We start from the raw sequence: 14217 nt of genomic DNA, 5'->3' as shown, positions 1-14217 counted from the left end.
CCCCAGCAAGTTGCCAAACCAGCAAGATGGGGGTAATTCCTCAGCAAACACCACTCAGCTCCAGCGAGACACAGCTAATCCCCTGTGGATGCTCCTTGCACACACGTGGTGGCTCTGCAGCGTGACCCTTGGAGCCCCTTTTGCAAGGACTCCTAATAACGACGATGTTTGTTGCATTCCAGCTCCGAGCCCAAGATCCTGGGGGGTTTAGTGCTTTTGTACAGTAAAGCATGGGAAGGCCCCGCACTGGGAGCAGTCCGATGTGCACGCAGCTGCCCTAAAAAACCTGCATTCATTTCAGATGGGGAAACTAAGGCATAAACCTACCAGGCCAGAGAAGCAGTTGGTGGCAGCATGAGAGCCCAGCACACCACAGGACTGGACACTGCTCCCCACGCAACAACCTCCGTCCGCTTTGGAGGACGCCCTTCTGGAGGGGGATCTGGAGTGCGATGGGGCCAAGGGGCATGGACGGGGTGACGGGGTCCCGGTCACGCTGCTCGTGGCTTGGTCCTGCGAGAGGGCAGCCACCAGCACGGTGCAGCACACCTTCCCCTGGAAAACTCTCCCAGTTCAGCAAGGCTGCACCTTCACAGCAGCCTGGCTGCTGAAGCGGAAATTCCCAAGGTCACCTCCAGCTCGGGCAATTCCTGACCAAAGGGCAGTGATTAAGCGCCTTCTCAATGCTGAGACCTTGCCGAGTGGAAGCCAAATCATTCCCGGGCCTGAGAAATGCCAGCTGCCACGTGAAGATTTGGGCTCCATGACTCCAGGGATGGAGGAGCTGAAGAGATGAGTCCCCACAGCCTTCCCTGGCAGTTAGAGAGACAGCCCCGGGCAGACGGGGCATAGATCCACCACCAGGAAAGGAGAAGATGAGCGTTGAACCTGCCTCCTAAAAATGGGTGGCGAGTGGAGAAGTGCCCTTTTGCTTTGTGGCGCATTTCTTCACATTTTCTCTGCCGGAGCGTATCGTTCTGGCCCCAACTGAAGCCAGGGCTGCATCTGCCCAAGGCCAGCAGCTCTCGCACACCAAAAGGGCCATCACAGGAGGCAGCAAAGTCCTGCTTGGACTGTTCTGGTCTACGCGGCAGTGGGCAGTGCCCTGTGTTGATGGGACCATCTCCAGGCGCTGCTGTGGCCCTCTCCATACCTGTGCTGCGAGAAGGTCCCTGCAGAGGGGCAGAAGCAGGAGACGCCCCTCTAGCAGAAACGGAGAGCAACCTTGAACCCCGTAGTGGCTGGGCTCCATCAGCCCAAATCCTTCTGGTCCTTCCTCTGACCACAGCCAGACTCACAAAAAAATTCCCAGTTGGAAAACCTACAGCTAACCGTCCCAAGCAGCTATTTTCCTTCCAACCTCCCTCTCACCTCTATTTTTCCTGAAGCTCAATAGCCTAAAACTCAGCAGCCTTTTACATGTTTTACCTACGGCCCACAAAGGGCCAGCTTTCCAGCCCTGGAGCAAAGCTTGAGCAGACCTCTTCAGCATCCCCCCAAAACCTGTCTCCCTACACCACCTGGTTCCTCTCCTCAAGCCCACTGTCACACCAAGCCTCCTGTGACCTTCACCCTGGCCACGTGCCAGGGCAAACCCCCTGGGGCCATACCCCAGGGCTGACTGGAAGACATCCAGGCAGGAGAGCAAACCCTGGGATCTCAGGGGAACTCTGAAGGGATCCACAAGTTGAGAGCGGAAGAGCTGCTCTTCCTCTCCTTGCCAAGGCTGGCCTGGGGGTCAGGATCAGTGCCCTCATTGCCAAGCTTGCCAAGGGCTTAGGAAGCCCTCCTGCTCCTCTCCAGCAGCTCTCCCCAGCCCTCGACCTTGCCCTGTCTTCACGTGTGGGTGGGTTTTTTCTCCCCGCAGTGATCGCTCCCCAGGGTGCAAGACAGGTTGGTTCCTGCAGAAGATGCGGCCACACTGCCAGGAGCGTTGGGGAGGAGCTGCCCGGGTTTTGTCTCTGCCACCAGGGCTGAGCTTGTGGGCCGGATCTCCAACGCTGGGACTAACCCCCCCCCCGCAGCAGGTTTCATCAGGAGACCTCAGCACACCTTCCCGGGTCCAAAGATCACCTCCAACCACGGCTCGGCACGGAGGCAGCGGCCCCCGGAGGAAAGCGACCAGCCCGCCTTCCTGCCTTGCCGTCTCTGAGCCGTGGTGCTCAGCTCCCGCTCTTCAGAAACTCTTCTCAAAGCCAGCGTGCAGGTGCCTCAGCTCCCGGCTCCCCCCGCCAAATCACGCCGGGGAAGCCACGAGCAATACCTGCCCGTAGTTTCGGCTGACGCACAACAGCCCCGTGCCGCTGTCACCCGTCCCCACTGCGGGCGTAGGGGCTCCCCGTGTTCGGTGCACCGAAATCCCGAGGGCGAGGGGGAGCCAGGCACGCAGGCGCTGCCCAAGCGCTCTCGCTGCAGCGCGTCCCCTACGCACCCCTTCTGGGTGTCCCGACGTGTCCCACGCGTGATTCGTGCGTCCTGCCTCGCTCCCGCATGTCCCATGCGTGCCTCCTACATGTCCTGTGTCCCAGATGTCTCCCCTACATCCCATGTGGATCTCCCACACGTGTCCCACGCATGACCCCTCTGTCCCGCACTTCCTACACGTCTCAGGTGTGCCTCCACCCCCTCCCGCGTCCCACGCATCTCCTACGTGTTCCTGGTGTGCTCCCATGTCCCTGGTGAGTCCTCTGTGCCCCATGAGTCTTCTGTGCCCCATGCGTCTCCCATACCCTGTCCCATGAACATCCCTACGTGCTGGTGTCCTGTCTCCCGTGTCCCTGTGTCCCCTACACGTCCATGTGTCCTGTGTCCTGTCTCCCGTGTCCCCTACACGTCCATGTGCGCTGTGTCCTGTGTCTCCCGTGTCCCTGTGTCCCCTACACGTCCATGTGTCCTGTGTCCTGTCTCCCGTGTCCCCTACACGTCCATGTGTGCCATGTCCTGTGTCTCCCCTGTCCCCGTGTCCCCTACACGTCCATGTGTCCTGTGTCCTGTCTCCCGTGTCCCCTACACGTCCATGTGTGCCATGTCCTGTGTCTCCCGTGTCCCTGTGTCCCCTACACGTCCATGTGTCCTGTGTCCTGTCTCCCGTGTCCCCTACACGTCCATGTGTGCCATGTCCTGTGTCTCCCGTGTCCCTGTGTCCCCTACACGTCCATGTGTCCTGTGTCCTGTCTCCCGTGTCCCCTACACGTCCATGTGCGCCGTGTCCTGTGTCTCCCGTGTCCCTGTGTCCCCTACACGTCCATGTGTCCTGTGTCCTGTCTCCCGTGTCCCCTACACGTCCATGTGTGCCATGTCCTGTGTCTCCCGTGTCCCTGTGTCCCCTACACGTCCATGTGTCCTGTGTCCTGTCTCCCGTGTCCCCTACACGTCCATGTGCGCCGTGTCCTGTGTCTCCCGTGTCCCTGTGTCCCCTACACGTCCATGTGTCCTGTGTCCTGTCTCCTGTGTTTCCTACACGTCCATGTGCGCCGTGTCCTGTGTCTCCCGTGTCCCTGTGTCCCCTACACGTCCATGTGTCCTGTGTCCTGTCTCCCGTGTCCCCTACACGTCCATGTGTGCCATGTCCTGTGTCTCCCGTGTCCCTGTGTCCCCTACACGTCCATGTGTCCTGTGTCCTGTCTCCCGTGTCCCCTACACGTCCATGTGCGCCGTGTCCTGTGTCTCCCGTGTCCCTGTGTCCCCTACACGTCCATGTGTCCTGTGTCCTGTCTCCCGTGTCCCCTACACGTCCATGTGTGCCATGTCCTGTGTCTCCCGTGTCCCTGTGTCCCCTACACGTCCATGTGTCCTGTGTCTCTTCTCTCCCGTGTCCCCTACACGTCCATGTGCGCCGTGTCCTGTGTCTCCCCTGTCCCCGTGTCCCTGCGTCCCGTCTCCCACACGTCCCCGTTTCTCCCACACGCCCCCCGCGCGCCCCCCACGTGGCCGCTCTGTCCTGCGCCCCCCGCGCGCCCCGGACACGCCCCGCACGTGACTCCCCCGCCCCCCGCGCGCCCCCCGCGCGCGCCCCCGCCCCCGCGGCCCGTGGCGCTTTAAGGCCGGGGGCGTGTCGCGCGCACGCGGCGCGTGCGGGCCCGGCCCGTTAAAGGCGCCCGGCGGCGGCGCGCGGCGGCCGCACTCGCCTGGCAGCGGGGCGGCAGCGGCTCCGCGGGGTCCCGGCGCCGCCGCCGCGGTCGGCAGGGCAGGGCAGGGCAGGGCAGGGCAGGGCAGGGCGGGGGGGGCTGCCCGCGGCGCATGATGTACACCATCACCCGGGGCCCCAGCAAGCTGGCCACGCAGCGGCGCACAGGTACCGGGGCGCGGACGGTCCCGGGGCGCGCGGTGCCCGGGGGGGCGCGGCTCACGCGTGCCCGCTCGTCCCGCAGGTCCCACGCAGCAGCAGGTGGAGAGCAAGCTGGGCGAGCTGCGCGGCCGGCACCAGCCCAGCGCCTGGCCCCTCTCGAGGTGAGCGCGGCGGGCGCGGCGCGGCGCCGCGGCGGGCGCCGGTGCCCCGGCCGCCCCCGGCGCCCACGCGCGGTGCGGCCCGGCGGGGCGGCGGCGCGGCCCGGGGCGGCGCGGCGGCGGGCGGCGCGGTGACCTTGGGGAAAGGTTACCGGGGCTGTCCTTGCCGCATGGCTCCCGGAGGAGGGGCGGGAGGCGGGCGAGCGCCCGGGCGGCGCGGCCGGGCCCGGGCAGCCCCGCGCTGGGGCTCTGCGCTCCGGCGCGGCCGCGGCGGCGGGAGGGGGAGGCGGGGCGAGCGCTGCCCGGCCGGGCCCCACGCGGGCCACCGGGACACCGGCCCCCGGCAGGCCCGGCCGAGGGGCTGCTGCCCCCCGCCCTGCCCGGGGGGGCTGAGGTGGCACTTGAGGGGCTGGGTGAGGCCCCCGGCCCTGTCCTGGGGGGCCGAGGTGACACTTGGGGGGCTGAGGTGGGCTGTCCTGTGCTGTCTTGGGGGGCTGAGGTGACACCTGGGGGGGGTGAGGTGGCACTTGGGGGGCTGAGGCAGGGCCCTCCCCATACTGTCCTGGGGGGGGGTAAGGTGGCACTTGGCCTGAGGCAAGACCCCCCCCGACCTGTCCTGGGGGGCTGAGGAGGCACTTACGGAGATAAGGCAGGGCCCCCCCATATTGTCCTGGGGGGCTGAGGTGGCCCCTGGGGGGGGCTGAGGCAGGGCCCCCCTGCCCTGTCCTGGGGGGGGGGGGGGTGAGATGGCCCCTGGGAGGGGATGTGAGGTAGCACCTGGGGGGCTGAGGCAGGGCCTGTCCCAGGGGGCTGAGGCGGCGCTTGGACGACAAGCCTGCTTCAGGGAGCCCTCTCAGCCCCCCTCCTCCAGCTCCTGGGGCCCTGAGGTGGGCCTGCCGTCCCCGTGGCCGTGGGACCAGGCACCCCATGGGGACAGCCTCACGGCACGGGCCGAGCCCCTGGCGCTCGCACCCCGGGCAGGGAGCGCTGCTGTTGGGGCAGGGGCTGCGCGGTGACCACCCCCGCGTGCGAAGGAGCCCTGGCCACTGCTGGTGTGTGGACTCGGGTCGGCTCAAAGACAGCCGCTCTGCCGACGTTACCCCTGCGATGGGAGCTCTCTGCTTGCTCAAGCCCCTTCCCTTTCCAAACCCGTGCTTCAGGAGTACCGCAGGGAAAAGCTGCGGGCTGCCGGGCTGGAAAGCTCAGCAACAAGCTGTTGCAACAGATTTCTTATGTCCTACGCTAACTGACCCGCTGGAAGACTCTGCTACTTAGTTCATTGCATGATCAGATTACCCAAGTGATTGGAGGTGTGTGTTCCTTTTATGATCACCCCACTGTTGACTAATATTACTTTGCATGCAGAAATCAATCAGAATTGGTGTAAAGCTGCTTTAGAAACTCCTGTGATGGTGTCCCTAAGGCAAGGTAGCTGGTGTTGCAGTAGGTGTGAGGCTGTTTTGACTTTAAGCTGTCAGTTAGTACCCGCTTGCTGTGCCCTGAGCGCCGTTCAATAAATTAGAAAGCGCAAAAATTGCAGCCTAATTTGTTCTTCTGCTTACCTGTTTTATGGGGGGGGGGGGGAAGGCATTACACTTTCATGCTAAAACATAGCAACATTGGTCTTGGATTACTTGCTGCAGCCCCGTGGTCTTTGCTTGTGGGGCTCGCTGGGTTTTCATAGCCTGACTCACTGCTCTGTGGGAAGACATTTAGTGGTACCTCTCCCTTCATTTATACCCCTTGGCCCGGTTTCTTCTCCTGTTCATAATCCCACAGCGTCACTGTGGCAATTACCTGCATAGCAAAGGAACCTGAGTAAGGTGTTGGGTTGACTGAAGTTGAATGCAGCTCCTGTACCATCATGGGAGAACATGTTTTGCGACCAGAGGAGTCGGTGAAGCCCAGGTTACTGTGGATTTGCATGGGTGCTGTTTGTCCCACATGGATTCTCTGGTGTCCTGCAGGCTCAGATGGTGTTGCTGTCCATGGGGATACAATTTGCATGTCTCTCTCTCTCTCCTACCAAGCTCCCTTTTTCCACAGAACCTGTGAGAACTCAGCCCTGGTGCCAAATTTGGCTAAAGTTGTGCAACTGATCCAAAAGTTCAGGGGGAGGGAGTTGGACTGATTGCACAAACCTTGCTTCCCTAAACAAGGCCAAACGCCCCACTCCTGGAACATGCTCGCACGGGGCTGTGCTGTGATGCTGCTGCGGGACTGCAGAACTAGTGTGTAAGTAGCTGTACATGCATAGTCTGGCTGCACGATGGTCTGGAGTTGCTGCTAATGACAGAACCAAAAGACCTGATCCTGCTGGTCAAGTCTCCCTATCCCCAGCTTTGATGTCTGTAACCCCTTTCGGGGTGGTGGCTGCAGCCCCACCAGCAGTTTGGCTATGTAGTTTATTCTATTTCATATATTATAGGTCCTAAACCTATTGACAGCAGAGGAGGTGATCTGTAAGTAATCCTTTGGGTTTCTCCCAGCTCGTTCTGCTTCAGGCGTTCAAGATGTGCTGTGGGTTTGATAGAGCCTCCTCTTAAGTACCCGTGCTCCCGTGACAGCCAGCCTTCGCTATCACGGAGCGCTGTCCCGCAAACCTGATCAAAGACGTTGCCTGCCTGCAGGATCTTTATCAGTGATTTATTGCAACCCTCCATGGGGCTGGGTGAAACTACTTTAGGGCATGTTCACCCAGCTTCAGGGCTTTTGATAAAAGTGGCTCCTTTGTGTTTTGCTACAACCGGCTACCTTTCTCTGGAGCTGTCTGGCAGGCAGCAGGATTCCTTTACTGTGCAAGGCTGCCCCTTGCTGTTGCAAGGCTTCTGCTTTGTGCTGATCTGTGCTTGTGCATCTCAATTTCTACTGGTGTGTAATGACAAAGGGTCAACTTCTCACTGTTTAGAAGTCTCTGCGCCTACTTCCCCCCCGCCCCTTCCCATTCTGGCTGGAGATCCCTTAGAAAGACATGCCCAAGCAGGGGCTTCCCAGTGTGGCTGCTGCCTGTATATGGATTGTGAGTCACTTAAGCATTCATCTTTAAAATTTCTCATGGGCCATCATGATGATTATCTTCTGTCTGTAATGAATAAAAGGAGTTTTTGGGTTGGACACTGTCCCAACTTTTAACAGAAATTGCTGAAGATGTTGGACAGGAGTTGGAGTGGTGATCACTTCTTTTTGAGACTGTTTTCTCGGTAGGCACAGAGATGGAGAGCTGGTGGCAATCCATAGGCCCTGACAGATCAGGCAGGTACCTGTTCTGTTGGGGAAGTCAGGTGGGAGGAGAGGAAACAACCAACTTTCTCCCCGTCTTCAAGAAATGAACAAAAAGTCTCACTTCTATCCTCCCCTCTCGCCTATCACCTTTCACGAATTGACTGGTATGGCTGGTAAAACATTTACTGTCCTTAAGGCAAGTTATTTATTTACCCTCCCGGCTGTCACACCACCTATGGCAGTGTCATGTTTCTCCACTGTTTTGCAGCCCCCCAGGCAGTGGCTCACGCCGGGTCCCTGCTGTGGCTTGTGTTGTCACCCTGCCGCAGGCGTGTCGGGACTGGAGAGCTCGCTCCAGGCGCAAGCCCATGGCTCTGAGACTCACTCAAACAGGTCGACAAGTGCGAGCACCGGAGAGGAGAGGTGCTTGCTGGGACCCCGCTGCCTGTTTGAAGTCCCATCTGCTCTGCAAACTCTAATCTTTCTGCGTTCTCAGAGCCTGTTAGACTTTGTACTGTGAGAAATATGACTGTTCTAGATGTGTGCTGTCCCAAAGCTGGGTGGAAAAGCTGAAGTGCTAGGGTTTTACACAGATCAGAGCCCCCTGCTAAATCTTACTCCAAGTCTTTCATTTTGATGTGCCCAGTTTCAGTACCTGTGTTTCCAGATCGGGGCTGGTTTAAGTGCCTTAGTCTCCAGAGGGGATCCTAGCTCCTAGGAAGCAGGTTTCCACCACTTGGTTCCAGTTCGCATGCTGCTTCACCCCAGTTCCAGGAGCACCTCGGGGCACGTTGTCCAGCCGTGGCCCAGCCTGGGTGTGTTGGGCACCCTCAGACTAACAGCAGCAAGGAGTAGGGCTGCTCCAGCAAATGCCGATGTCGTGTGGATGTAGAGGTTCAGATATCCAGTGACCTGCACTGAAACACTTCCCTTTTCCCAACTCAAAACAATATTGCACTTCTATTTGCATGATGCTTCATGCAGTTATTCTCTAGAAACAGACTTTTTTTAGCAACTGTCTTTTTGTATAGGGGACAGAAAAGATAGATGAGCAGCCCTCAGCTTTAGGCCTAGCAGCTCCCCTTGCTTGCACCATGTCCTGCTCCTCCATACAAACTCCCATCTGTGCTGCTCTCTGCTCTGCTTGAAAACACCTTTCCCTTAGGGCTAAATCCTTTTTTTTTTTTTTGTCCTGCTCCCATAGATGGGAGCCCTAGGGACAGAGTGGGCCTGGTGCTGTTGAGCGAGAGCTCCCCTGAGCAGGGGGACAGGGCTGAGCCAGGCTGGCTGGGTAAGAATGTGTCCCCGCACCCTCAAGAAACATCTCCAGTAAAGTGAAGCCCTTCATTCCTGTTCATCTCATCAGTTTCTCTTGTTCCAGGGACCGCGGTAGCGCGCCGTATTGTCTATAGTTAAACGTAGGGCTACGCATGTGACCGCATTAGTTATTTAATACCGTGTGCCTTGGTTTCTCGAGCTGAACAACACGGGTGCACCCCTTAAGCATGCTCACTCAGTCTGAGCTCTTGTGGTAAGATGCTTTGCAGAACTGTGGTCTGAAACTAGTCTAAGGAACGGCCAGCAGCTCCCAGGATCGTTGGTGTTTGCTGTAGCAGTATCACATACGTAGCTGTTGTATTCTCCCTGACTGTAAGCAAGCGTCTAACAGATGGGTGTGAGCGTGAGGAGATGCGGAGTTCAGCTGTCTGCACGGAGGAACGGACTAATGGTGTGAATGTGCCTCCTGACACACTTTTCCAGACTACTTTTTTCCATGCCCCCAGCCTAATGCATATGCTGTCATCCTGTATCAGCCCTTTCACCTTTATCAGAGGGAGAGCTGAAACCTAAAAACTGAGTCTGCCACTCAGTTTTGGGCCTGACTTGCTTCACGCAGGGCCTGCCTGCTCCTGGGCACTGCCATGGACATTGGAGCTGTTCTGAGTCCCACCATGTTTGTGTCTCTCTCCCTCCCTCGAGCAGCAGGGCCAGCAGTTCACTGTACATGCCCGAGTGTAGTGCTGAAGCGTGGACTGGAGCAGGCCCCTTCTGCTGCTTTTCCGCTGGGGAGGTGGTCTTCAGTCTCTAAAACCGCTCCACTCTGGAGATGTGGGAAGCAATACAGCTGGTGCTCTCCATGAACACAGCAGCACAGGCTGTTTGCACTACAGGGAGTGACCTGCTTGGTTGCAGTGCTCTGCTGGGGCCAGGCTCGCTGCTTTGGGGATTCACCCAGAAAGTCCCTGTTTTAGCAGAAATGCAGGATTACTGTTGCTTTGCTCCAGGACTTGCTTAGTTGAGAAGAGCTGAGCCCTGCCTTCTTGCCGGGTCCTTCTCTATTGGGAGGAGGGATTGGAGGGAGGTTCAGTCCATTTCTGGATGTTTCTGACTTGAAAGTGCTGGCAAAGGGGACCTGGGGTGGATTCTGCACCTTCATGCTGCCCATCCAGCATGGGAGAGCAGAAGATGGCAATTGGGAAGGGTACAGCACCAAGCCAATAAGGGCATTTAAGAGAAAATTCACACCTATAATTGGTAGTTAACAAGGCAGCCAAAGCGGACGTGGAATGTGGCCAGACTAGGTTTGTAGCTGCTTTCATTAGCAAGTACTTGAATGCTGCCTCCAAGTCGAGCTGTGCGAGCTTCCCCTGCAGCAGGGGAGGCTGAGGTCTGGCATCTCGCTTCTTGCCCGGGCAGAGCTGTCTGTTGGCTGACAACTGCCATGCTTCCTGGTTTCCCCTTCCCACCGAGGCCTGGAGTCCCACCTTGGGCAGCGTGTGAGCACCCCACGCAGGCAGGTCTCCACACTAGTGTGCATGCAGGACAAGCTGTCCTGCTGCAAACCCAGAACACAGTGAATCTCTTGGAGCCTGTGGCCAAGCACAGAAAAAAAGGCAAGAGCAGCAGCTGGGATAGGACATGAGCCAGGTCGCACGTAGGTTGTTTGAACACTTCATCCGGCAGGATGGGTTTTTGAGAAACTGATGCACAGACACATCCCAGTCTTTCCAAGTGGAGGGTGGCTTAGCAGCCACGCACCAAACACCCTTGCATGAGTGGGGCTCTAGGCAGACGGTGAGTTGATAATTGTCCATCTGAACTTATAGACATGCACAAGATGCATAGTGGAGCTGTGAGTTCAGCCCATCTTGCCAGGCCCTGACCAGAGCAGGTTCATGAGGTTGCAGGCAGCTGTTCTCCGGAGGGAAAGTGAAGCATCAGGCAATGACATGATGTGGCCAAGGCTGTGCAGCAAATTACTTAGCGAACCGAGGCATCTAGACAGCCTATTTCCTTGCTCCAAATATGTTCCTCATCTGGAGCTTGGTGGGAAAAGCTACTTTTGTCTCTCTTATTTCTCCCCTTGTCTGTTTGCCTCAACAGTCCAGCCCAGAAACTCGTCTTCAACAGAGTGAACGGCAAAAGGCCACAGGTGCTGCCCCAACATGTTTCGGCCCCTGAGGAGTGCTATACTTCAGCCCACGAGGAGAACGTCCGGTTCGTCTACGAAGGTGAGAGTGTCCGCGTGCAGGGCCGTCAGCGCAGACACCCGCTTGCAGTCGTGTTCCAGGTGGGGGGCTGGATAGCACAGGGTCCCTCCCAGGTGAGTGCTGCATTGCGACTCCCTTCCCTCGCTGCGGGCTGCTGCGCCCGCAGCCGGCGTCACCTCCGCGCTGCCTTACCCGGGCTCTGCCTCGCGTCGGGGGTCTCAGTGGCTGGGGGAGGGCAGAGACAGGGAACCGCAGCCTGGGTTCTTAGTCTCCCTTGCACCAGCCCCAGGGAGGACTGAGGCTACTGCTCCTCTCCCATGCGCAGTACAGCCCCAGGGCTGGGAGATTCCCTTACCCCAAACCAACCAGTGCCTCTTCTAGAAGAGGAGAGCCGGAGTTAAGTGGGGGGCAGCACAAGCTGGCAGGATCTCCCAGCCCTGCTCCATGCTCGGATAGGGAGCGAGAGCCCAGGGCCAGCCTGGTGTGCTGCGCATGGTCTGAAACGAGGCGGTCTGAGCTACAGGACTCTGCCTGCCCCAGGGGCTCGCTCCTCTCATCTGCCGCACATTCTCCCTCTCCCAGCCTGGCAGCAGGTAGAGCAGCAGCTAGACGACAGCCAGAGAGGGGAGAACGTGTGCGGCCCTGTGCAATACGTAGAGAAAACCCCGAACCCCGGACTGAAAAGTAAGTGAAAAGCAGTCCCAGTGTGTGGTCTCTAGGGTGCTTCAGGCCTGCAGGCTTAACAGTGGAATGAGTTGGTAAGGTCTCAGCCCAGGCCACAGGCGAAGCTGCTGAGCAGGGTTGTATTCTAGTGTGGGAAGGAGGAACGATTGGATCATTCACATGGGACTAAACACACGGAGGTGTCATGGTTGAGATGGAGGCCTTAGCTGATCTGGGTTGGGTGGAGGTGGATGTGGTAGGACAGTGTTTGGGGGCCAGACCTGCATGAGGAGCCTGCTGCTGGAATAGCTGGAGGGTTGGGGTATGTCCATCCTTGTGGTGTCCTGCCAGTGCTGAGGCAGCTTGGGGAGTGCTGAGGTGGGAGCAGTTGGCTCCTAGCACCACGGTGTGAATGTCTCACCATGCTTTCTCAAGGGAGCCCAAACAAACAGGACGTCTGATTTACGGCTCTTCTGGAAAAAATGTCCTCTCCAGTGGCGAAGGTGGGCTCAACATTGTGCTGGAGAGGTGCCCTCTGCACCAGCTCCCGCCATGTTGGGTTCTGCTGTTGGGGACCTGACTCTCCTGTTCCCTGGGCTAAATGGGACTGAGCCAGAGTGCAATGGGATGGGTGGGCAAGGTGCTTCTCCAAAGGCAGCTGGAACAAGGTCTGCAGGCAGCCAAGGCTGCTCTGAGCTGGAATGAATGCACCCTGGAGAGCAGCCTCAGGGCTCCTTCAGCATCCATGAAGAGAAGGTCCCCATAAGGCACGATCCAGCCTTGTTTGGGGGACAGGGACCAGGGACCAGGAAACCTCGGGGTGTCATTTTCCCAGGGACAAGGAATGTGGCTCTGATGGGACCACCCTTTGCTGTACTCCCTTCTCCAGCTGCTCTGCTATGCTCTTGTCTTTCTCTCCTTCCCCTGTCTTTCAGACTTTGTTCCCATCGACCTGGAGGAGTGGTGGGCACAGCAGTTTCTAGCCAAAATCGAAAACTGCTCATAAAAGAAAACAAGTAACCCACAAAAGCTAAAAGTATCTGGTTAGAAACCAGAATCGGTGAGATTTAGAAACGTTTTTTTTTTAAAAAAAAAAAACCAAACAAACAAAAATCAAGTGACCCACTCTCCCAGCCCACCGAGGACAGCGGGAACGGACCACAGCCATGCCCGGCCGAGCGCCCCCGCTCCCTGCCTGCCTGTGCCCAGCATGGGGGCAGAGGAGCTGCGTGTGGCCCCAGCCAGGATTCCTTAAGTGCCAGTTTTCAGACAGTTGCAGCTCCGGCAGCCTCTAGATCCCACGGACACTGCAGTGCTGTGCTGGGTGGACGAAGGGAGGCGTGCAACCCTTCCCACCCTCACGCCGTAGCTGCAGGACGAGACAGGAGGAGGTTCTCTGTAGCCAGGACCGTGAGACAATAAAGCGCTGAAACTGCCAGTGGAGAGGCGCTTGCTGGCCTGGGAGGTTTTGTTGGTAAGAAGTGGCTGCCACAGCGGGGACCTGGCTGAGCTGGAGGGGCTCTGCCAACATGGGAGGGTGCTGGGGTGTGGGAGAGGAAGGGTACTTGTGTGTGTGTGTGTGTGTGTGTGTGTACGTGAGCACACCCACATGCACACACCCCTCGTGGCAGCTTTGTTGGTAGCCCACTACCCAAGTGGCAAGCTCTTCAGCTTACTCTCTGCTGGGCTTCCATGGCCCAGCTCTTGGGAAGAAGGCCTTAGAGCATCTGCAGGTCTTCTGGTATGGCTCACCTTGGTGCTGCAGCCTTCTCTTGGGCATGCTGCCTCATGTCTCATCTTCCCTGGCCCAGCCAATGGCTATTGCAGCCCCAGCGGTGGGTGCGTGTGCGTGTGTGTTGGCGGTGGTGGTGGTGGGGGCACCAGCACCTGCAGGGCCCATCTGCTCTGATGGCACATGAGAAACTGGGCCACCTCTTCACTCCACCTCCAATGGCAGCACCAGCTGAGGAAAGCAAACCTGGCTGGAGAGGAGGCGGACAACTTTGGGCAAGGGTTTGGCCATGGCGGCTTTGGCAGGCAAGGTGCTGTATGATGCGCTTTGTGTTTTCTGCGACGAGCCAGCCCTGAGGACCAACCCACTTGGAAGCTACTGAGAACAGTGGCTTTGCCAGCTGTACCAGGGCAGGGGGAGCTGGAGGAATGAGGGCTGTGGAAGTGGCATATGTCCTGTCCTGGCACCTGGTGTAAAGAAAAAAAAAACCCAGGTGAGTTGTGTGGTGGGAGAGAGGGGTGGGTTGGAGGGGCTAAATCTGGCTCTTTGATTCCTGAAGAGCCCTGGGCATTAGATACCTACTGTGCTGTAAGCTCTGAGCTGTGCGTGCCCCTCCCCATGCCCCCGACCTTCCGCTAAGCTGTTCCTTACCCTTCAGGGAGA

General features: G+C 58.5%; 1 protein-coding gene across 3 annotated transcripts; it reads left to right on the top strand.

The window, feature by feature from the left end:
* Positions 1-4037: 4037 nt before the first annotated feature.
* On the top strand, positions 4038-13265 carry MCRIP2 (MAPK regulated corepressor interacting protein 2). 3 transcript variants are annotated; one of them, XM_064520684.1, is made up of 5 exons: positions 4040-4294; positions 4371-4449; positions 11053-11180; positions 11742-11843; positions 12258-12801. In XM_064520684.1, exons 1-5 carry the CDS (start codon positions 4240-4242, stop codon positions 12281-12283), a joined length of 390 nt encoding a protein of 129 aa, XP_064376754.1. In that variant the 5' UTR covers positions 4040-4239; the 3' UTR covers positions 12284-12801. The 3 variants fall into 3 exon arrangements, with proteins under 3 accessions (XP_064376755.1, XP_064376754.1, XP_064376753.1); XM_064520683.1 differs by having other exon boundaries at positions 4061-4294; positions 12758-13265; XM_064520685.1 differs by lacking the exon at positions 11742-11843 and having other exon boundaries at positions 4038-4294; positions 12758-13265.
* Positions 13266-14217: the final 952 nt, after the last annotated feature.

Source organism: Dromaius novaehollandiae, chromosome 14 (assembly GCF_036370855.1).
Source record: "Dromaius novaehollandiae isolate bDroNov1 chromosome 14, bDroNov1.hap1, whole genome shotgun sequence".
In the NCBI taxonomy this organism is placed as follows: domain Eukaryota; kingdom Metazoa; phylum Chordata; class Aves; order Casuariiformes; family Dromaiidae; genus Dromaius; species Dromaius novaehollandiae.
Note: the sequence above shows the minus strand (reverse complement) of the source record. Positions and strands in the feature narration are given on the sequence as shown.

Bases quoted from the DNA above. Each gene is read 5' to 3' on its own strand.
- MCRIP2 (XM_064520683.1), top strand. From the start codon at position 4,240: ATGATGTACACCATCACCCGGGGCCCCAGCAAGCTGGCCACGCAGCGG. The intron at 4,450-11,052 runs GTGAGCGCGGCG...TTGCCTCAACAG, and splicing joins AGCGCCTGGCCCCTCTCGAG to TCCAGCCCAGAAACTCGTCT. The intron at 11,181-11,741 runs GTGAGAGTGTCC...TCCCTCTCCCAG, and splicing joins CGTCCGGTTCGTCTACGAAG to CCTGGCAGCAGGTAGAGCAG.